General features: G+C 40.4%; 1 protein-coding gene across 7 annotated transcripts in view; it reads left to right on the top strand.

The window, feature by feature from the left end:
* Positions 1-23,936, top strand: part of IQCH (IQ motif containing H) — a 210,637-nt gene extending 186,701 nt beyond the window's left edge. For 6 of the 7 annotated variants that reach the window (XM_042941622.1, XM_042941625.1, XM_042941623.1 and 3 more), the window contains 4 exons: positions 7,331-7,453; positions 14,340-14,401; positions 19,238-19,346; positions 23,731-23,936. In XM_042941622.1, coding sequence (XP_042797556.1) covers positions 7,331-7,453; positions 14,340-14,401; positions 19,238-19,346; positions 23,731-23,844 — 408 coding nt within the window. In that variant the 3' untranslated portion in view covers positions 23,845-23,936. Of the gene's footprint in view, positions 1-7,330; positions 7,454-12,789; positions 12,923-14,339; positions 14,402-19,237; positions 19,347-23,730 lie in introns of those variants that run through there. The other variant, XR_006203496.1, reaches the window with a different exon arrangement.
* Positions 23,937-24,143: the final 207 nt, after the last annotated feature.

Genomic DNA, 24,143 nt, shown 5'->3' with positions numbered 1-24,143 from the left:
AGAAGCACTCTCCCATTTTCCCCATCTTGCCTATAGGTTTCAATCCTAGCTACAGGCAACATACAAGAATTCTCCTGTGATCAAGAGTCTTAAACACTTCTAGGAATTGCCTGCACTTGAGAGGGAAGCTTATGATCTTCAATAATTCAAATGTCTCTACGATCACTAAATAAAAGCTATGCAGGTTTTCTGATGTAGGGATAAATTGAAAGTGCTTTTGGTTTTAGAAAGATAAATGGATGTTCTCGCCCTGGTGCCACCATGCATGTGTGCACGCATGTGCTACTGTGCATGTACACACATGTGATAGGCCATTTTTAAAAGCATCATCCAAACTTGCACACACAATGCAATTTACAATCAAACTGAAGCTTCCTGAACAAGTGTGAACAGGCTGTGATGCCATCAGATTTATAATCAGTCAGCTGACAGCCCCCTTTGAAGACTGAAATAAAAGGAAAGAAACTGATATAGCCACAATGATAAAGAAGGCACATTTAGGACTGATGCCTACAAAATGCTGCTGGTTTGGACCTATTCCTTTAAATAATATGCTATGCGGGTGGGGAGGGGAGAAGGAAGCAAAGACTGTTGTTCTGGGCTCAACAAAGAGCTGTTGCCCCAAATCAGGAACAGGTGGTAAAGAACTGTCATCCAGACCCAGACAGGACAGGTGTATGGGCTTCTGATCCAGGGTCCTCCACAATTAACTGCTTGAAGGCAGAAACCAGGTCGAATGAGTCCCAGACGTGCATGTTTTAGAAAAGAAAAGGAGTCACCCAACGACATTTGAACTTTTAATTAACATTCTGTCAGAATGAGCATAAAGCATTACTACCCTTTGCAATCATTCTTACTCCTCCTCTCTCGTGGACCCTCTGCACCACAGGTGGTGAGTGGCCAAAAGGGACCATGTTCACAAACATCTTAAAACAACCCAAGTCATTTATAAGCATTTTAACAGCACATGATCGGTAATGAATGATTAAGTAAAACCTTTTGTGTTAAATTATGATGTTAATAATGATTCTGTCTCCTGTAATTTATTATGAATTCTCAAATGCTTCGGGTTTGATTTTGATAGAATGCCACAACAACGGAGTTTATGTGATGACTTTATTTTTAGAACTCCTTCTTTGAAGGCACACATTTCCCCACTACTGCTGCTACTGTAATTATGTACAAAACCAATCACTCATTAGAGTTAGGATACATTATCTTCTAGACAGATGAGGCTAAATAAGCAACACATTAATAATTCAGAGAGCAGTTCATTATGCATGTGGATGCCTGCTTCGTAACTGAAATAAGAACCTCATCAGCCTCTGCCAACCCTTAAACAATAGTTCTGTGTTATTGCAACCACATTCAAGTTTACGCTTGTTAAACTGCTACTTGGATTATTTTATCAAACATTCATTTATTTGTGGTCCCTTACTGCCGAGAACAGATTTTGGAAGCTCCTTTTTTAAGTTAATGATTTGAGCAATGGGTGTTATTAATTCTCAGAATATTATAAACATGATTAATTTTCAGGCAGAGATTTATTACATAAGGATTTCAACTATGTCAACTGAAATGCATCACTGTCAAAACAAGTATCATGGAGAAAATAGAATATGCTCCACACTTCAAGTGCTGGTGCTCAGAACTCAATCAATTTAAATTGTGGCTGAAGCAAAATTATATTCTCCAGTGAAAAGGAGTATTTCAGGCTTCCTTTATTTGGCTTGAAGCGTTCTTGTTAGATTGTGATTTAGAAAGGTAGTTTAATAAGACTAGACTTCTACCGATAATATTTTGTCTTCTATTTTTTTCCCCGTTTTCCTAGAAAATGCTAGAAATTTCCACACATTCCAAATGTAGCCAATGGGAATTTGGAGTGAAGGGCACTTGTCTGAAGTTATGGATCATGAATTCTGATCTCTCTCTCTCTGCTTCGGTTTCCTCATTTATAAAATAAAGGAGGGCTAAGTGACCCCCAAGGTCTCTTGAGGGATTTGATTTTATGGGGCCTGTAAGATGGGCTTCTGTACCAAGCCTGGCCCAGGAAGCCTCATGTACAGTGGGGTGCGGAGGGGGACACGAGAAGGACCTATCCCTCCATACTGCGGCCTTCCATTTAAAGATCTTTACCCTGCAAAACTGTTTAGAAAGAAGTAATATTATTGTGACAGGTCACATCCTAAGTCCTCATCAGCCATCACCTTAGCTACCAGTTAATACTTTCAGCAGGAATCAACTAGAAGTAAATCCAGCAGATATATACTCAACACCAACATTGTGTTGGGCACTCTCCTAAGCACAGAGGATGTAAAGGGAAGTAGCAAAGAGCTCCGAGTTTATTCAAAGACACAGGCCAACAAATAACGATAACGCATAGAATAACATGATAATAACATCCAAAATGTATTAGCCTTTACTCCGCACCAGGTACTTTAAGTGCTTTACATGAATCTTTATACAACCCAATATATTAGGCAGATGCTATGATTATGCTCATTTTTAGATAAGAAGACTGGGGTTAAGAAATGTTAAGCAACTTGTGGAAGGTCACTCAGCAAGCAAGTGTGGAAGCCAGAATTTAAGCTCAGGCCTGTCAGACTTGAAAGCCTGTGTGTCTGCCCACCGTTCTGTCCAACCTGACTTGCACTAGCTGAGAGTCAGTGATCTGGCCCCAGAGTACAGCTTAAGCTCATGTCTAAAGAAGTTTCTGGTTGAGGCCATAGAGAAAGTTCTTCTTCCAAAGGAGGCCTCATCTCCCTCTGTGATGAGGTTGTTTCCAGGCATACTGCCATTATCCACTGGCTTCTAATCTGCTCTGAGCTAGGCCAAGACTCAGCACTATGGCCAGATGGTCATAGAGGAGTCTTCTCATGCTGTAAAATCCATTTAGGTTGTAATTTCCTTGGCAAACCTAAAGAGATTTTATAGCATCAGAAGAGTTGATTACACAAGTCAACCTTTAAAAAAAATGTTTTCTGTTTGTATAATGCTTTGTACTTTAAATAGGCATGAGCTTATTTGATTCCCATGAAGACCCCAAAGAACAGATAAGACGAGGATTATCATACCATTTTACAGATTAGGAAACCGAGGCTATGCAAAGTTAAGTGAGCTGCCCAAAGTCATAAAGTTAATTAAGTAGCAGAGCTCAGGTTTTCTGATTCAAGACCCTTTCTGATGAAAAGGTTTCTTGGTTGGTTGGTTTTTAATTTCAATAACTTACCTTATTTGTGAAATTATTTAGTTTAACAAATGATAATAAGAGCTAACTAACATTTTTTGACCACTTACTCCGTGGCAGACACTCTTCCAAGGTCTTTAGATACTCATCTAATCCTCATAGTAACACTGTCAGCTGTGCTATCTGGCTGAATAAAAGACAACCCTAGATTATCGACAGTATTTTCCTCTGGAAACTATGGAGTTAGTTAAGTCTGAAAAGAGTATTGGCATTATTGTAACACATTTTTAAGCACTTAATATAAGCCAGGAATTTCACCCAGCATCAGGGATACAAAGACATTTGCCAGAGTCCCTGTCCTTGAGAAGTTGAAAAGAAATAGAAAGTAGATTGGGGCACCTGGGTGGCTCAGTTAAGCGTCTGACCAGCTCAGGTCATGATCTCATAGTTCGTGGGTTCGAGCCCCTGCTTCAGATTCTGTCTTTCTCTCAATCTCTCTGTCTCTGTCTGTCTGTCTCTCTCTCTCTTTCTCTGTCCCTCCCCCTGCTTGTGCTCTCTCTCAAAAAATAAATAAATAAACATTAAAAAAAGAAATAGAAAGTACATAGCACATACACAAGGAAAAAAACAAGGCCTCGTGTAGGTGCCATTTGAGTGATGGCCCCTCAACCTGTTGCTGCAGTTCTTAGGAGAAAAGACTGTGGACTGGCAGGGACAGGCCTAGTTCTTCCACTACAAAGAAGGAACTTGGCCTAGCCTTACAGACTAGGGCAGTCACTACATGGCAAGGGGAAGGAGACCTGCCCAGCAGAAGGGACCAAGGCTGAAGAGAGCCCCATGGTCTATTGGAGATAGCAATGAACCAGGTGGGCTGAGGCAGAGAATTCGGGAAGGAGAAAGTGAGAGAAGTGGTTGGAGCAACCCCCTGAGCTAGTGTGGGAGAACACCAGCCCAGGGATCTAGATTTCATCTTATAGGCATGGAGGAGACACTGAAGAGTTCTGAGCACTGACCAACCTGGGTCTGAGAAACAATAATCTTGTGGTAACGCTCAGAACCCCAGGCACCGGTGGGGGTAGGAACAGCCTGGGAAATTACATTTAGTGTAGGTCCATAATGCTCTGGGGCCTGTAGACACTTTCAGAGAAAGAGCAATAACAATAGTAGCTACTGTTTATCAGGTGCCAGGTGCTGGGCTAGGTGCTTATTTAATCACTAGAAGTCAGACAAGTTGAATGACACATTCAAGGTCGGCCAGGTTTTCGACCTCAGTCTTTCTGACTCCATATAAATTTCCACCACAGAATTCTGTGTGCATCCCCACCTCCCGAGTAGGAAGGAGAAGCAGCTGTCCAAGCCATGAAGCTCTGGCGTATGATGGTGATGGAGACAGAAAAGACACAGCCTGGAGACACATACCAAATGTCCTGGCTTTTCTTTCAGATTCTTAATGAATCAGAACCCCAGGTCTGGGAGGAGGGGACTTGCAGTCTGTCTCTGTAGAGACAAAAAAACCTCAGGATAGCCTGTCCTTACTTGTCGCCCAGTAACACTGGACAGTGAGCTCCTTCACCTTGCTTTGGAGCCAAGATACATGGTGTTGAGCTCGAGCCCACTACCTCTCTCCCTCACTGACTGGGGCCTAGTCTTGGGTTTGCTAGTCTATATGCTATGGCAGCATAAGACAAGTTTAGAAGACAAAAATAACCTTGGAATTATCTTGTGAATTCATGCTAATTACCATGCAATTACATGCTCAGTAACCACAATGGAATTCCAGAGTATTTACAGTTCACTTCCATATACAAAAACTCAGGCTTCTGGGCCTTTGTTGTGAAGGCAGGAACATGGCACAACCTGCCATGATAGGGTGAGCAGGCCTGGTGGTCATGCTCCTCCAGACTGAATGGCTGAGCCAGAACTTCTCTCAGCCAGTTCTTATTACCCCACCAATAATCCCACCACTGGGATAGCCCACTGGGGCTACACTGTCCTCCAAAAGATGTCTACTGGGGGCAAGGTCTGGAGTGACTGCCCTGAGTTATTCTCTGGGGATCTTCTGTCATTCTCTAGGGTCTGCTTCTGCCCCAAAGCACTCACTGACTGGATGCCCCCTGAATTACATTGGAAGAGTCTCTTAAGTCAGAGGAAGTGCTATAGACTTACTCTATTCCATGCATCCATTCTTTCTTCCTTTCAAGAAACGCTGAAATGCCTATTCTGTGCTAGCATCACATCCAGCCTGGAGATTCAGACACCAAGCAGTGCTCTGCCTTCAGAGAACTCCCACTCATGACAGGGAGGCAGCCAGGGGAACAATTCATGATAGGTCAGAGTGATAACAAAGCACAGCTGTGAGGCATGTGCGGGTCCAACAGATTTTCTTCTGCAAAATTAAAATTCTCGGTGGTTGCATATGGGGCAATACTAAGGGAGATGTACAACTCAAGATGCATCAGCCTGTGAGAGACTAACGTTTTTATAGATGTGGACTCTGCCTACATGTGGGAAGACCAAGCTTAACAGTGCTGAAAATGTGACCATCAGATATGGTACTTTCTGTAAATGTTGAAAGAAATGACAATATATGTGGGGAAATATGTCACAAAGGATGACTATGAAATCTGAGAGAGAGAGAGAGGGAATGCATGTGTTATACAGGCAGGGAAAGCCCATTCGTCCTCCTCTGGGCACTCAGTCAGCCCCCGGCTCCCCTGCATTCTCTCAGAGACAGAGAGAGCAAGTCTTAATGTTTCACAACAGTGTCAGGCCACTATGATCCTTGCAGCCAGCTGGGGACCCACAGTACCTCTTTTTCCTTCTCTTGTTCCAAGTCACTGCACAAGGGCAAGCACCTGGTTGCCCAGAACCCAAAGGTCCCCAAAGTTAAAAATCTGTGCCAGGCACCTTCATTTACTATGCCCAAAGGTTGGCCGTGGCCCTACACGCTGCTCTCCAAATTTCCAGTTATCCCAGGACAAACATAACTGATTTTCAAAGGCGAATATCACATCTCACAAAGGACATGCTACAAAATTGCCAAGATAAAATACTTTCTTGTATACATACTAAATTTTAAAAGTTTTTAGGAAATATTATAATTTAAATACTTCAGGCCTAGCATAACCAGTCTCTTTGGGATAGTTCCCACTGACAGGCAAGCAAAATAAGGAATAGCAGTTTCTCAAACAAAGAAAGCAGTTAGAATCAAAATTCTACCATTGGTCCTCTCAAGAAGGTGGACTACCCTTAGTGACTTGTTTCCAAAGAGTGTAGTACAGAAACAGGTAAAAGTAACTTTATAGTAAGAAACCTGGCGAAAACTACCTCAGCGAGATCAAAATTGGCATCATCCATCACAAGTTGTGTTCATACAATTTGATGTACAAGGTGATGAAAGTACCTGGGTAGTCCTCTTCTCAAAAACACATTATCCCAGTGTAGTCAGGAGGAAAACATGGGACAATCCCGACAGAGGACATTCTACAAAATACCTGATCCGTACTCCTCAAAACTGTCCAGATCATCAAAAACAAGGAAAGTCTGAGAAACCATCACAGCCCAAAAGAACCTAAGGAGACAACTGAATAACAATGCGTCATCCTGGATGGGACTGTGTAACATAAAAAGGGATTTAGCAAAAACTAATGAAATCCAAATAAAGTACAGGCTTAAGTTAACAGCAAGGAGGCAATTTGTGTGCTTATGTGACAAACATACCGCAAGGTTACAGGATATGAGATAGGAACTCTCTGTATTATCTTCACAACTTTTCTGTTAATCTACTTTATTTATTTAACTTTATTTATTTAGTTTTTTTTAGTATTTATTTAGTATTTAACTTTATTCTAAAGTTAAAGTTTATTTAAATATTTTGTGAAGAGGGGCACCTGGGAGGTTCAGTCAGTTAAGTGTCTGACTTCTACTCAGGTCATGATCTCGCTGTTTGTGAGTTCAAGCCCCGCGTCGGGCTCTGGGCTGACAGCTCGGGGCCTGAAGCCTGCTTCGGATTCTGTGTCTCCTTTTCTCTCTGCCCCTCCCCTGCTAGCTCTCTCTTTCTCTCAAAAATAAATAAACATTAAAGAAACTTTTTTAAACAAGTATTTTGTGAAGGGTCTTACATGCAACTGTGGTCTTTTCCAGTCACCAGCAGCCAGTCGCTATGCAGTGATGACGACCCAGCTGAAGCACAACAATCTCTCGCTGGTTTTCCCGTATGTTTTTCTCCAAATGTGTAAGGCCCATGGCATTGGCTATGACATTGAGGTACGAAGGCCAAAAGTTGGCCAAGGTGGACCAAACATAAGCCTATGGGTGATCTAGGCAGCTAATAATTCAGTGTCCCTGCACACAGATATTCTCTAAACATGAGTTTGACGTGTATTTCTAGGAAGGCTGAGGGCTGCTTGGGGAAGGGTGAACGAGCAGCTCCACTGGCATGGGGGGCACTTGGTTCTCAGAAATTTAGCTCTGTCCCAAGCCTGCACACCCACCTTGGTAAAGCAAAAGCCTTGTAGCTCACCAGACTTGGGAGGCATTTTGGGGACCATCTCTTGATCCTGAAGCATGTCCTGAGCTCCCTGACCCCGCTCGAAGCTGCTTATCAATGAATATCCTCTGTCTGAGCCTGCTTGAGCTGCCATAACAGAACACCACCGACGGGGTGGCTTAACCAACAGAAATTTATTGCTCACCATTCTGGAGGCTGGGAAGTCCAAGGAGAAGGTGCCACTGATTCAGTTCCTGGGGAGAGCAGTCCTTCTGGTTTGCAGACAGCCATTTTCTTGCTGTGCTCCAACATGGTAGAGGGGGAGAGAGAGATCTCTGCTGTCTCTGTAACCTCTCTTACAAGGACACTAGTTCTATCAGATCAGGGCCCCACCCATATGACCTCATTTAAACTTAATCACCTCCTTAAAGACCCTATTTCCAATACAGCTTCAGGGCTTGCTTCAACATATGACTTTGAGGGGACACGCAATTCAGTCCCTGCCATCCTTCTACTTCCATATAGTACTTTTTTTCTAGAAGGAGTTCTGATAAAAAAAAAGTTTTTCCCAGTTTTTGTCTGTTGCCAGTGATACTGATGGCTCCTGCCCAGCTGCTCCATCCTTAATGTCGTCAGATGAGAGCAAATGTGATGTAACATCACCTACCCAAACTAGAACCTCCATTTTGTGCCTAGAGACACATGTTGCTCTGAGAAATAGTTTAGTGATTTTGCACTTCAGATTTTCAAATATCTGACACTGATGGCTTATTCTAAGACCTGAGTAACCCATGCGCTCTTACCTGTGGAAGACCCATCCCACATGACATCACGCATATTAAAATACAGTCACCTCCTATATTAAAAGTAACCTATAGATAATGACACAACTGAGTGACAACCAAGTGAGCAAATGTTTTGATTTGCAGACATTCAGTTCTACATTTATTAATTTTCATTTCTCATACTTGAGAACAAATAGAATTTTTTAGGGGCCAATTCTTTTTGCAGACTCTTGAAAAGCATATAGATCTTAGACATGAGGTCAACAGTGAATAGAATGACCCAACTGCCACTTGGCAATCCCCACCACACTGCAGGGCACCATCAGAGAGTGTAAGGCTCTTCAGTTAGATTGATTTATGCTGTTTGTAAACACATATAATGGAGCTCATATTCCTTTAAAAATTACATTAAAACTGGTCATATATAAGAAAGAATGAAAAAGCCAGATTGAACTGATTTATCTGAAATTAACTGTTGCATTTGCTCTATACAATCTTTTTGGAATTAAACAGTTTTTAGCCCCAAACTGATAAGACCGAAACACTTCCATGTACCAGAAGGTGGCTAAATCTAACTTTCGCTTTCTCTGATTTTATTTTATTTTATTTTATTTTATTTTATTTTATTTTATTTTTATTTTATTTATTTTATTCTAAAATATCAAAGCAGAACGAGCTCTGTGAATAGACATATTTGGCAGGGAAAGTCGCCTGCCCAAAAGATAATATGCTCCATAACTTTCATTTCCCTGAAATTACTATTAGAGATTTATTTCTTTGGCTAAAGGCTTTCTACTTGATTGGAGTTCCAGTACTTCTGGGAAAAGTAAAGCACCAAATTTTTTACATTATTTACACCTTTGTGACTCTGAGTCGATCAGATTCATTTCTAAGAACAAATTTTAGTACGAAAAACAAATTGCTATGGCCCCAGGGGAACAGAGGATGGTGTAGAGGGAGAAGTTCCACTGAAGGTGAGAAGAATAACAGAAAGGGGCAGAGGGGCACCCAAGACATAACTGGCTCTGTCTCCAGGTCACCTGAGCTACACACCCTATAAAGGACGAGAGATGAAATGGGGGAGAGAGAGAAATATGGATTGGGGGCAATGGAGTGACAGAACAATGTGAAGAAGAAAAGAGAGGATAGAATCCCAAGACAGAAAGAATACACCAAAAAGGGGAAGTGGGGATAAAGAGGAAAAAAAGAACAAATCGTAACAAGAAAGTACAAGAAGAGAGAGAGAGGTTAAAAAAACCCAGAAAACAGGGGTGCCTGGGTGGCTCAGTCAGTTGGACGTCCCACTTCCGCCCAGGTCATGATCCCGCGCTTCGTGGGTTCGAGCCCCGCGTCAGGCTCTGTGCTGACAGCTCGGATCCTGGGGCCTGCTTCGGATTCTGTGTCTCCCTCTCTCTCTGCCCCCCAACTCTGTCTGTCTCCCAAAATAAATAAACATTAAAAAAAATTGTATTAAAAAAAAATGAAGTCTTAAAACTCTGAGGTAAGAAAAAGGAGTCATTGGAAATTCTCCAACAATATCCTTGCTCCAGTTTTTCTGAGATGGGGTCTCATCTTTTCACACCCTAGGGTCCATCCCTTGTCTGAACTGCCTTCTTGTTCTCTTAACTGCATTTTCCTGAAAAGACGGGTGATGAACCAGCATTTGCAGAGCCCCTACTATGTGCTGGCCACTGAGCTAAGCATTAGCTTAGCTCTTCATTGTCCCTTTGACCTTCACATCTCTTCTGTATGAAGCTATTCTTTCTCCTATATTACACCGGGGGATTTCGTTTCAGCATTTCCCAACATTACACAGCTATGCACTTTGTGGAACTAACATTTGAATCCATAATTGTCCATAAAGGCAACTATGATTCTTTCTCTTACACCAAACGTGTCCCATATGTACCTTTTCCCCCTTAGGACTATTTATATTTCTATAATCTTATTACCAACCCAGTTCAAGAATGCTGGGAGCTATTTCAAATAAAATAGTCCATCTAGATACCCCTTATGTATTCTTCAGCTGAAGGAGCACAAACTTCTCTATAGCCCCCATGACTCTCTCTCTACCTTACAAAAGAGAAAAAAAGCTATGTTTAATACTTAACTTCTCTAAACTGTTATTGCCTCCTTAGGTTATGCTGTGTCTAAAAAGATGAGTGTAGCCTCTGCAACCCCCTCCCACTCTTGATCAAATGTAATGTGGGTGCTCTTTCCAAAAACAGAAGCAACATTAATAATACATCATTGTCAATGTTCCCAAAAGAATCCTCAAAAGTCCTTATTCTCAATATTTATGTCTTTCTTCCCATTATGATCACAGAATTTCCAATGTTTTTCATCCAAGCTCTTAAGAGGATAAAAGGGAAATGAGATCACCTCACGAATTTATTTTTCCTTGCTGAATATTGGAAGGAAGCATTACCGAGTTTGTAAGCAACTTGGTGGGTCTCGTTCTTGGTATTTCTGTAATGCTACAGAATACCCCCACTGATTTCCTAATGAAATGAAGTTGTAATGAAAGCCATATGGAGAAAAGCGTCATGTTTACTGCCTGCGACAGTGTGGGGCAGGGCTGGTCTCACACATACATAGGCAGTGTGCCACGGGCCTAAATGGCTCCATAACCACCAGCAATCATTTTCTCAGGCCAGGGCATTGCCATGGTGGCAATCATTAGGGCTGTTCACAAATGTTCTGATTCTCCTCCTTGCAGGCACATAACAGAATTATTCTTCCTCAGCCTTTTCCCTGAAGTCAAGTATGGCCATGTAACTTATTTGGGCCTGTGAAATATGAGCAGAAGGGTATTTCATGCAGAAGCCTTCAAGAGCCACTTCATGAGTCTCCATGTCCTTTTTCCTGCTTTGGAAATCATGGAAGCACACTGAGACAGAGCCTCCGTTGCCTGGGTCCCTGAGGGTCCCAACAGTGACCAGAGACCCATGCCAGCCCATGTGGGAAATGGAGTATAAGCCAGAACCACACATTTGTTGTTATAAACAACTAAGAATTTGGTTGTTTTTTTAAAAATTATTGCAGCATAACCTAGGCTACCTGACTGATTCAGAAATCAGTATCAAGAAAAGGATGCTCTCCAGGGGCGCCTGGGTGGCTCACTCGGTTAAGTTTCGGACTCTTGATTTCGGCTCAGGTCATGACCTCACAGCTCGAAAGTCTGAGCCCCATGTCGGGCTCTGTGCTGACAGCTCAGAGACTGGAGCCTGCCCCAGATTCTGTGGCTCCCTCTTGCTCTCTCTGCCCCTCCCCCGCTCATGCTCTGTCTCTCTCTCCTTCAAAAATAAACATTTTGTTAAAAAATTCTTTAAAGAAAAGGATGCTCCCCAAACTAAAAACTAGTATCATTTCAATATGTAATCAGTATAAAAGTTATTAATGACATATTTTACATTTATCTTTACTCAGTCTTTGAAAGCTATAGCACATCTCAATTTGGACTACTCATATTTCAAGTTCTCAGTAGTAGCCCCATGTGGCTAGTGGCTACCATATTGGACAGCACAGAAAGGGAAGCAGGACACCTGACAGATCAACCAGTCAGTGGTTCTCAACCCAGACTGCCCATGAGAATGACTTGAGTGAGGACCTTCAAAAAGTACAGATGGCCAAGCAGGGCTGGGATTAGGATGAGGCAAGTGACACCTGTACCCAGAGCACAAAATTTAAGGGAGTACAAAAAATACTCATTAAGAAAGATAAAACTATTTTAATGCATTATCTTAAAGATCAAAATTAATGCAAAAAAATCCATGGTCAATAAAATTTCATAATCTTAAATTAAAACATACCGAGTTTTTCCTTTGCCTCAGGCTCCAATATGGCTCAGCATGACACTGTATGTAGGGCCCACTCCAGAGTGGCCTACATTAAATCAGTATTTCTGGAGGTAGGGCCCAGATGATTCTAATGTGCAGCCAGCATTGAGAGTCACCGTTACAATCCAATGTGTGTCCTGATGCCCATATTTCCTAATAAAATGAGGAGTCAAGAGGCAGCCTTAATTCTGGCATGTGATTTTTTTTTTTTTTTTAACCAAATCTCATGAACAATTTTTGTGTTTGGACTCCCAGTGATGAGGAGTTCACGATTCCCCAGGGCGGCCATTTCCACTATTGGACAACTCCAGTGTTAGCTTTTTATTTATTTGGAAAAAGCTGTTTAAAATAGTTTTCAAAAAAGGATAAAATCATGCCTCTCATACAGATGCAAAAATAAAAACATGATAAACATTTTACTTAACAAAGAAAAATTAGATGCTATAATCAGTAGAAAAAAGAATCCAAAAAACCCAGATATCTTTATAGATCAGGAATATTGAAATGGACATGCAAATGGAGAGAAAACTAGCTCTTCCACAGGGAAGCAGGTGAAGAAAATTGACCCAACTTCTACCAGACTGGAGAGAATCTGTCTCAGTCACCTACAACTTATAGAGTCGTAAGTATCTCCCACTGAATCAAGGCAATAGGGTGTGCCATAGACAACACATAGTTTCTATTGACGTACAAATTATTTTCCACACAACAAATTGCTTCCCTATATATTTTTACCCATTGCTCTCAGAAGAGTGGTTTTCAAATCCTGATTTGCAGGAGAATCGCCCAGGAAGTGAGCTAAAAAGCAAATTCCCTCCCAAAGATCTTGAATTTGGATGATGTCTTTTTAACAAGCACACTAGATGACTCTGATAAAGGTGTTCTGAGGATCATATTTCAAAAAACACTAGCCTAGACAAGAGATAATAAGTGTTGGCACGGTTGTGGAAAAAAGGGAACCCTTATGCCTGTTGGTGGGAATATAAATTGGCTCAGTCCCTGTGGAAAACGGTATAAAGATTCCTCAAAAAAAATTGAAAATACAACTACCATATGATCCAGCAATTCCACTTCTGGGCATATATCTGAAGGAAACGAAATCACTATCTCAAAGAGATATCTGTACCTCCATGTTCACATTATTCCCATAGCCAAGGCATAAAAAAACCCTAAGTGTCTATTGATGGATGAATGGATAAAGAAAATGTGTGAGATATATATATATATATCCATGAGGATATATATATATATATATATATATATATATATATACACACACACACACACACACAGATATATATATACATCTGTCTCTCTCTATATATATCCATGAGGATATAGATAGATATCTATATCTATATCTATCCATGAGGATCCCCTCAAGGTCCATCCATGTTGTAGCAAATTTGCTACAACATGGATGGACCTTCAGGGCATTATGTTAAGTGAGATAAGCCAGACAAAGACAAATACTGTATGATATCACTTATATATGGAATCTAAAAAAGCTGAGGTCAGAAACAGAGTAGAATAGTGGTTATCGGGCTGGGAAGCAGGGGCATTGCACAGATATTGTTAAAGGGTACAAACTTACAACAAGTAGATAAATAGGTTCTGGTAATCTAATGCACAGCATAGTGATTATAATGAATGATACCGTTTTATATAGTTCAAAACTGCTAAGAGACTAGGTCTTAAATGTCCTCACCACAAAAAGAAATGATAATTGTAGGATGTGACAGAAGTGTTAGCTAAGGCTAAAGTGGTAATCATATCACAATATATAAATGTATCATATCAAGGCATGGTATACCTTAAACAGTGTTCTATGTAAATTATATCTCAATTAACAACAACAACCCTGTCCTAGACCATATATACTCCATATTCAGGAGACAGCTTTTCCAAATGTGCTTCTCACAATGTTTGATGGTAGCTCTGGATTTCAATTCCAATCAGTCTTAGTGGTCTTGGTGTAGTAGGTTTCTTTGTTGCTAAAATAAAATGCTATTTCTTTTTTCCCAATTCAAATTTTATAGGACAGACAAGGAACTGTTTTTATATTATATGAACACCTGAAGAGAGACAAGTTGGGAATGTTGTGAGTACAAAGTGTGTCTACGAGATGTAATAAGCTAAGAAAATAGACTGTGACAACCAATAAGAACGATACTTCTCATGCATTTTAATCAGCATGCTGATTTACTGGAAGTCTATCTTGTTTTATTTAGATCTTCAACTATTTCATATAATGACTCTAGATATGTCAGTGGGGGTTCATAACAATAACTGATTAATTATCCAAAATTGATGGGAAAGAGGCTAGTTCCAACAACACATTACGTTCAAACACATACACATCTAAGGCACAGTGAATCTGATGAGGAACCAGCTCAGACATCCGTATTGTAGGAGGGCAGTTGTCATTCTGGCTTGCTTAGAGAAGTGTTCTGGTGACTTGGCAAGATGCTCCCCAGAAAGGCAGGATCCATAGCCCCTCCTCAGCTCCCGTTTCAGCTCTGCTACAATCTTCTCAAGATGCATGTTATGAAGAATCTTGCTAGCACCACTCAGGAGGCTGCTCTGTTTCCTATTTCCTGCAAATTTCTCTCCAGCATACTTTGGAGAGCTAACAAATTTGTCTTCTGATCTAGGATTCATGCTTTAGAGACACAATCTTATCATATCTTGTGTGTGTGTGTGTGTGTGTGTGTATATATATATATATATATATATATATATATATATATATATCTTATCATATATACAAGATATACCATATCTTGTGTGTGTGTGTATATATATACACACACACACACACACACAATCTTTTCATATCTTGGAATATGGCCATTTGATACCTCTAAGTTATCCTAACTTAATTGGGAAACTGTCCCTGTATTTCTCTTCCTTGTGACTTCTACCTTGGTGTAGACATTGTGGCCTCAAATTGAAACACATGTACACACTAAGATCTGGTCTCATGAAAAACCAAATAATAGACAATTCTTCTAGTAAGCATCAATGTCCTGAGCAGCCTCAGTTCCCCCTAGGTGCTTAGTCCCCTGGAAACTGGTCCCAACAGCTGCACACTGAAACAGGCAAAGATGTGCACAGGACAGCTCTCAACTCCCCTTTCCAAAGTATGGTCCTTTGTTTTACCACAGCAATGTCAGTTACAACAGGCCATCATCAGTGCAATGACACTCAATGTCACTGATCCCTTTGAACTCATGCAAATGTTTTGATTTCCTCCCCTTTGGAGCCAGAATGTGGCTAACAATTTAATCTAGTGTTTACAGTCTTAAACACCTCTCTTCACTTGGGTGGAGAGCTTGCTGGCTTAGTCGTCCCCTCCAGTACCCATCTTTCCCCAAGGTCCCATAAACATGTAAAATTCACTGGGTCATGTTAGAAGAGTCCCTTCACTGTTTATTTTAGGCTCTCTTCCCCACTCTTTTGTTATACTTTCAGGAGAGCAACAGGAATGAGACATAACACCCCAACAAGTATTCATTCACCTTATCTGCCTGGATGTTCGTGTCCAGGAGGAGAATAGAGCCAGGGACACCTCTGTACATGTGCAGGGAAGGAGCTACCCTCTGCTTTCCAGGTGCCTAGAGATCATACCAAGGAGCAACCAGCTCACAGCATTAGGAAAGGTCACCTACAGAGTGAAAGGGCATCCAGAGGGCTGGTTGGCAAGGAGCACAACCATAGGAGCTCAAAGAGGACGCTGCTCTTCTTACAGACCCAGGCCAGCAAGGGGGCAGCATAAAGAAGGCCTGTTGGCAGGTGGTAGAGCCCAGCAGAGGCTGACAGGCAGGAGCAGGACTTGCGTCCTACAATTGACATGATGAAACAGGGATAGTGTTAATAGGGCAGAGGCAGAGTTTCTGCAGTATGGACCACAGGAAGACTTATCCACATGGGTACTTCGGCACAGAGGAACCAAGCAAGAGGACAGCATCAGGGAATCGAGGAGACAGAAAAGACTAATGTGAAAAAGGAAACCCCCAATCATCAAACTGATCAAGCAGCAGGGCTGGTTTGATGCTGAAGCCCACAGAATGAATAATGTAGACTGGTGGCCAAGAGGAGCTCACCCAGCTATGCCTATACCTGCTCCTGAGACTTCAGGCAGGGATGTCTTGATGGGCGGGCTAGCTTTGGTGGTGGAAATAGTCCTACTGGTGTAGATGGTATTACTGCTCACATATCCTACAGAAAGGACACTGATGATTGACATGCGCCTCCTGAAGACTCTAGAGCCTTGTCCACTGCTTCCTATCTTATCTTTCTCATCCCTTCCTGTAGCCATAGAACCAGAGAATGTTGGAGCAAAGAAGGACCCTGGGAATTAACTGACTCTCATAGTGTACAAAGGAAATGGGGGCATTGAGTAGGGATGTGGTTTGCCAACATCACACAGTAGTTGTGTCTCATGACTCTGAATCTAGTGTGCTTTTCCCATATAGTATGGCTGCCTTGTATAGAGAACCCTATTATGGAAAAGAGATTCTCAGCCTACTGTGAACTGCATCACTACCTGTGCAATTTTGCACCAAGTTTGTTAATTTCCTTTTTGAGTATTAGGTAGGATTCAAGATTATCCCTGAAATTCTCACTTGCATGCAGCTGCGCTTTCTTGAATGTGCCATAAAAGGACGGAATTATAGTTAGTACAGCAGAAATTGCACTGACATGTAGTCATGGAGGTTGAGAAAGATGATTTAATAAACAATGGCCAGGAGACATTGTTTTTGAGAATTCATATGGAAAAAGGAAAGATGAGCAAACACATCTTTGTGTTGTTTTTGTTGATCTTCTCTGAAGCTTTAAGGAGAGGCTTTTCATGAGATGCCTGGGCTTTGTTTGGCTTTGTTGCCATCAGTTCACATCAGGCGAAGAACATTAATCAGCCACCTGTTTAGGAAAGAGGAGGGCTCCCAGGGGGATGACCTTACAGGCCAGAATTTGGTGGTTTGGCTTTGCCAGGATAACTTCACATTGACTCCATTTATACTAGTATATTTCTGGGAATAGCAGAATTCAAGAAGAACTTTCAAGGAAGGAAAATGAAGGAAATTCTAGAAATGAATTAATAGAGGTTAATTCCTAGGGACCATGGACCCCAGAAGCCTAAGAAGGGATGATGAGAGGGGCATGAATCCATATATGTGGACCCAGCTTCATACACACACACACACACACACACACACACACACACACACACACACTATAATATTTTAAAGTATGGGTCTCAATCTTTAGTATATATAAGAATCATCTGGGGTTCTCAGTGAAACTATACATTCCTGGGTTCCAAACCCAAAATTTCTGATTTTGTTGATCTGAAGTGGGCCCAGGAATCTGTTTTAAGAAGCAGCCAGGGTCTAATACCTACTGACTCTGTGGCAATGAAATACAAATCACTTTTATTTATTTATTTTTAAATGTTTATTTATTTATTTTTGAGAGAGAGAGAGCAAGCAGGGAGGGGAAGGAGGAGAGAGAGAGACAGGGAATCTGAAGCAGGCTCTGCACTTCAGGACAGAGCCCGAACGGGGCTTGAACTCACAAACCATGAGATCATGGCCTGAGCTGAAGTTGGAAGCTTGACTGACTGAGCCACCCAGGTGCCCCAAGTACAAATCACTTTTAAAAATTATTGACTCTGGGGCCCCTGGCTGGCTCAGTCAGTAGAGCAGTGACTCTTGATCTCAGGCAGGGTCATGAGTTCGAGCCCCACATTGGGTATGAAGCCTACTTAAAATAAAATTTAAAAAAAATTGCTTTAATAAACAAAAATAAAAATTACTGACTCTGACATTGTCTTTGACTATTATAAAAGAAGAGATAGATACTAAAGTTCAGTAACTATGAGGGGTAAGGGTCCTTGGCTTTGGGGACTGTAACTCCAAAAGTTTGGAAGCATTAATCCAGTCAAAGTCCTTCATTTCAGAAAAAAAGAAGTAACTTCCTCCCAAAGTCACATAGCCAGTGGCAGGACAAATGGTCTACTGTCCTGGGGCCTGGGAAGCTTTCTGCTCCCAGCCTGACCCATGGGAAAGCCCAATCAGGCTGGAAGGCAGCCATTCCAAAAATGTTTAAGCCTTGCACTCTAGGATGACTTATTTTACAGGTAACAATTGGGAAGGAAGTAACCTAAAGTTCTTTGCAGTTGCCTGAAGTATCTTTGGTATCCTACCCTCAGGACCGAACAATTCTTAAAAATCAATCCATTCATTTCATCCGTTTTTCTCCTTTGATACAGAAAGTTCACAAAGTAACTAGAAGAAATAACCTGAAGTTTCGTTTCTAAGTTAAAATTTACAACAGTCTAGTTGTTTGAGAATATTCACTGACCATAGGACGGTATGCAGCTTGTCTCTGAAATCTTCTTCAAGTGTGTGTTCGGTTTTATAAAGATGCCTGTTCAGGAATGGGGCACATTCTCCTAGGAACATGGATGGAGCACACTCATACATAGCAGTAATTGCTTGCATACATAAAATAGAAAATAACTCCCAGACAAAAGTCTCTAGAATACTGAGGTGCAAACAGCTCTGTAGACAAAGACATTGTTAGGTATGAATTATACTTAGCAACAATTCTTTTAAACTGATTTCAACAATTTTTTAAGTGAGCTAATACTACTTTCCTAGCTCAGTGGTAGCCTTTCGCTAGAAATGACTGAAGCTATTCTTATATTCTGCTAAGTTGATTAATAAAAAAATATTTATTGCACAAATCCTCTTTGTTGACAAGTTAAAATGGAGCCTCATCTTTCATATCTCCCTGAAGATTGCCACCTTGTGAGATTGAAAATACTCATTAAATTCCATCACCAGACAGGCACAAATGAGAGGGTGATTGTTTTTAAGCTTGTGAGGGGAATCGTTGGTAAACTCATTTGTTTGGATATCATTAACAGAACAATCGGTGAGGATCTCCAGGGGGTCCTCATGACCTTTGCTCGAAATCTCTTCATCATCCATCAAGAAATATCAGCACCTAATATGCAAGGCGAGACCAATTTTAAGGTGAGGTGTTAATTAACTAACGATTCTGGTTAATTTCTATACAAGGACTGAAAATACCTCATGCTGTATTGTAAACAAGTGCTAAACCATTTTTTTTTTATTGTGAAGCAGTACATATCTTATAATGTACAGGGTCAATATTATAAGGTTCCCACTGAACCTGTTAGTTAAATTTAATAGTCTGAAATTTTTTCTTTGAAATATAGTAGACTTGTTCTAAGTTGCTGCCATTACCAAACCCAGTTTACATGACAACAGGGCTTTCTGATATGGGAGGTGAAACTGAAGTGTCACAATGGAACCAAAACGGAGACTGTCACAACCAAAAATCCTGAATGGAATCTACTTACATTTCAGAAAATGCAATGTCTGGCCAAGGATTCCTGGGGAATCCACATATGTAGACCAGAGAAGTTCTGAGACCTCAGGAAGGATAAAGTGTCGTAGAGAGAAACAAAAAAAAAGCCCTTGGCATACACATGGGTCATTTACTCCACTGTTTCTCCAAAGTGGAGCAGATATTTCATCACTAACCTTTTTGAAGGTGCCAGATGGCCTTTAAAGATGTTGGTCCAGAAAGCTACTTGTATGTAATTGCTTAGAAGTCTCCAAACTGGAGAAACAGGTACAAGAGCAAGAAAACAGAGGAAGATCCACACAAGAGTTTCCGAAACACTGGCAGAGCAGAGATAAACACTTCGTATTGATCACCAAGATCTGCATCTGATTCCCCGCATGGGCCTTCATCATGATTGAACAAACAGGTCAAGTAACTCAGAGGACTCAATCGGAAACCACATGTGATCCTTCTCTTAAATGGAAAGCCCAACAAAAGCTTGTTGTAAAGATGTAAATTTTGAGTGTTTTTTTCCTTGCATTAGAGCCTGTTCTAATAACAGTAATAATGATGATAATTCCTCTTCAATATGATTTTATGAGTTGGAAGAATGACCATTGCTTTTCCCACAACATGACTGAGAAGACTCAGTGAAAATTAGGCCCAGGGTTGCATCAACTTTCACTGGTCCAAAAGGACCTAGCTCTTCATTTATATTCTAAGTTACTGTCAACTAGTATCATTTCATCAGTTACTGCCATGTGCAAAATCCTGAGCAATTTAGTCTGCGTGAGCATGGTCAGTTTAGTCTGTCCAAAAATAATAATCAGTGCTACAGACTGAATTATGTCCTCCCAAAATTCAGATGTTGAAACCTTAACCCCCAATGCGATGGTATATGGAGAAGGGGCCTTTGAGGGGTATTATGTTTAAATGGGGTCAAGAGGTTAGGGTTCTCTGGATGTGAGTAGTGCCCTTATGAGAGACAAGAGAGTCTGTTTGCTCTCTTGCTTTGTCTCTGCTCCCCAACCACCCTAAGAGAATACAGCAAGAAGGGATGGTTGCCTGCAAGCCAGGAAGAGAGTTCTTACCAGGAATTAAATTTGCTGGCATCTTGACCTTGTACTTCCCAGACTCCAGAACCATAAGAAACAAGTTTTTGTGGTTTAAGCCACCAAGTCTCTGGGTATTTTGTTATAGCAGCCTGGGAAGACTAAGACCACACAGACTTGGTAAACCCTGAGCTTGACAAAATGAAGGCTATTTCTCTGTTGTTTACCTGACTTTCAAAATCATCAAAAGTCAGATATTCTCAAGTAGCTTTTAAATATTTCATGGTTTCCAGCCTTCTCAGGTGAGTCAGTGTTATCTTGATTTTTTTTTACTCTCACCAAAAGGTCCAAAGGCAATAAATCTGAATAAAATAGAAATAATAACAAAAACCTGAAAGTGGAATAGATTCATTTTTGGTAATATTTTCTACCACCCTAGCGACATTCTAATAAGTATTTTCAGTTTATAAACAAGGATTTACAAAGACTGAATAAAAATGGAAGGTGGTGCAGATAAAGCATTTAACAAAATATAATACCATTTCCTCATAAAAACACTCAGCCTAGGAGTAAAAGGAAACTTCCTCAACCTGTTAAGGGTATTAGGAAAAACCCACAGCTAACATCATAGTTAGTGGTATAAGACTGAAAGTTTTCCCCCTAAGATCAGGAGCAAGATGTCTGCTCTCACCACTTCTATTCATCACCATATTACCCTATTCTAGAAAGGGCAATTCACCAAGAAAAAGAAATAAAAGGCATCCAGATTTTAAAGAAAGAAGTAAAATTATCTCTATTCTTCAATAACATGATCTTGTATGTAGGAAATCCTGAAGAACCCAGAAACAACCTGTTAGAGCTAATACACTTAAATTCAAGAAGGACCCAAGGATCAGTAGTATACAGACATCAATTACATTTCCATATACTAGAAATAAAAAATACAAAAATATCTTTTAATTTTTTTAAGTTTATTTATTTATCTTCAGAGACAGAAAGAGAGCGAGCAGGGGAGGGGCAGAGAGAGAGGGAGAGAGAGAATCCCAAGCAGGCTCCGTACTGTCAGCACAGAGCCCAATGTGGGGCTTGAACTCATGAACCATGAGATCATGACCCGAGCTGAAACCAAGAGTCAGACACTTAACCAACTGAACCACCCAAGTGCCCCCAAAATTATTTTTTAATTCCATTTACAATAGCATCAAAAAGAATAAAATACTTACGAATAAATTTAACATAAGAAGTACAAGATCTGTCCATCATAAAAGAAAGAAGACCTAAATAAATGGAAAGATACTCCATGTGTTCATGGAGTAGAAAACTTAATACTGTTAAGATGCCAGTACTCCCCAGATTGATCTACAGATTCAGTGGAAGTCCTAGAACTTCCTAGCTGGCTTTATTGCAGAAATTTTTAAGATAATCCTAAATTTCCTGTGAAAATGCAAAAGATACAGAATAGTCAAAACAATCTTGAAAGAGAAGAACAAAGAAGAACGTTGCTTCTCAACTTGAAAACTTAACTACAAAGCTACAGTATTCAAGACAGTGTGGTACTGGCATAAGAATACACATAGATCAATGGAATAAACTTGAGAGTCCAAACTAAACCTGTACATCTATAGTCAATCGATTTTTAAGAAGAATGACAAAATAATTCTTTTTAACAAATGGTACTGGAGAATACAGATACCCACATACAAATGAAGTTGTACCTCTATTACAAAGCATACACAAAAACTAAATAAAAATGGATCAAAGACTTAAATGTAAAAGCTACAACGATAAACCTGTTAAAATAAAACACAGGTGTAAATCTTCATGACCTTTTGGCTAGCAATGCCTTCTTAGATATGATACCTAAAGTGCAAGCAACCAAGTAAAAATAGGTATTAGATAAAATGGAGTATTATTCAGCCATAACAAGGAAATGCAGTTCCAATCCATGCTACAACACGAATGAACCTTGAAAAGATTATGCTAAGTGAAGAAAGCCAGACACAAAGGCCACACATTATAGGATTCCATTTATATGAAATGTCCAGAGTGGGCCAATCCATAGAGACAGAAAGTAGATTCGTGGTTGTCAGGAGCTAGGGAGGGGGGAAAATGAGGAATGGCTGCTAATGGGCACAGAGTTTCTATTCAGGGTGATGAAAATGTTTTGGAATTACATAGTAATGATGGTTCCTTCTGAGTATACTAAAAATCACTGAGTTGAGCTCTTTATAAGGGTGAATTTTATGGTATGTGAATACTACCTCAATGAAAAAATGGGGGAAACAGGTGGGGGGCATTTTTCTGCCCAATGGAAAAAAACAAACAAACAATGGAAATAAACACTATCAGCCTACTAGCCCTCATTTTAGGATGACTAGACCAGTGCTTCTCAAATTATCTGTACTGAAGTTTTGTTTTTTCCAACTTACCATGGATCAGTACTTCTGTAAAATACAACAAAAATGAATTACTAGAAAAATGAAATAAAAAAAATTAAAGATGTATAAAATAGAAGTCCCTTTTTTCCCCATTAGATTTAGCAGCCATAAAAATTTCTATGATGGTTTCCAAGTTCTTACTCTCATATTTTTTACTTATTTCAAGACTGATGACACAATTTGAAGATAGGTGCTCACTGACAGGAACGTTTGGAGTTTAACCAGTCTAAATTATACTCAAGTCCAAAAAGGAACAAATAATTGGATGGGAGAAAGAGTTGTAAGGGGTCTTTAAGTAATGAATATTTGGGGCACCTGGGTGGCTCGGTCGGTTAAGCGTCTGACTTCGGCTCAGGTCATGATCTCATGGTCCATGAGTTAGAGCCCTGTGTCAGGCTCTGTGCTGACAGCTCGGAGCCTGGAGCCTGTTTCGGATTCTGTGTCTCCCTCTCTCTCTGCCCCTCCCCTGTTCATGCTCTGTCTCTCTCTGTCTCAAAGATAAATAAATGTTAAAAAAAAATTAAGTAATGAATATTATTTTTATTGCTCATTTACAGACTGCCATTGATGACATTGAAGCCATTCTAGGAGTAACAGAGGAAAACAAAATGAGATTTGAAGAACTCAAACAGTCCATAGATGCTAAAAACCCCTCTAAATCTGATAAATGAATGATCCTGGAATATATTGCTGATTTTAGATTTTAATCCAGAATTGAAAAAAGGCAACATTCTTTTTGCTGTGACAAATAAAAGTGGGGAGCGGAGTTAGTTTGCTTTGTTCGCTAGGAGGTGTAGTAGAACAGATTATAATGTAATGCTCCTTTAAAAAAATTATTTACTAAGTGATCTTAGTTTACTTACTAAACTAAAACCTATTTGTGCTTTTACTTGAGAGTGTTGAACAATCTCTTCTTCTGTCTGAATTCAGTAAGGAATATTCTAACAAGAAATTTACAAGTCTTCCTGAC

Source organism: Panthera leo, chromosome B3, assembly GCF_018350215.1.
Source record: "Panthera leo isolate Ple1 chromosome B3, P.leo_Ple1_pat1.1, whole genome shotgun sequence".
Classification (NCBI taxonomy): domain Eukaryota; kingdom Metazoa; phylum Chordata; class Mammalia; order Carnivora; family Felidae; genus Panthera; species Panthera leo.
The sequence above is the reverse complement of the archived record's forward strand: the minus strand, read 5'-3'. Positions and strand labels throughout refer to the sequence as shown.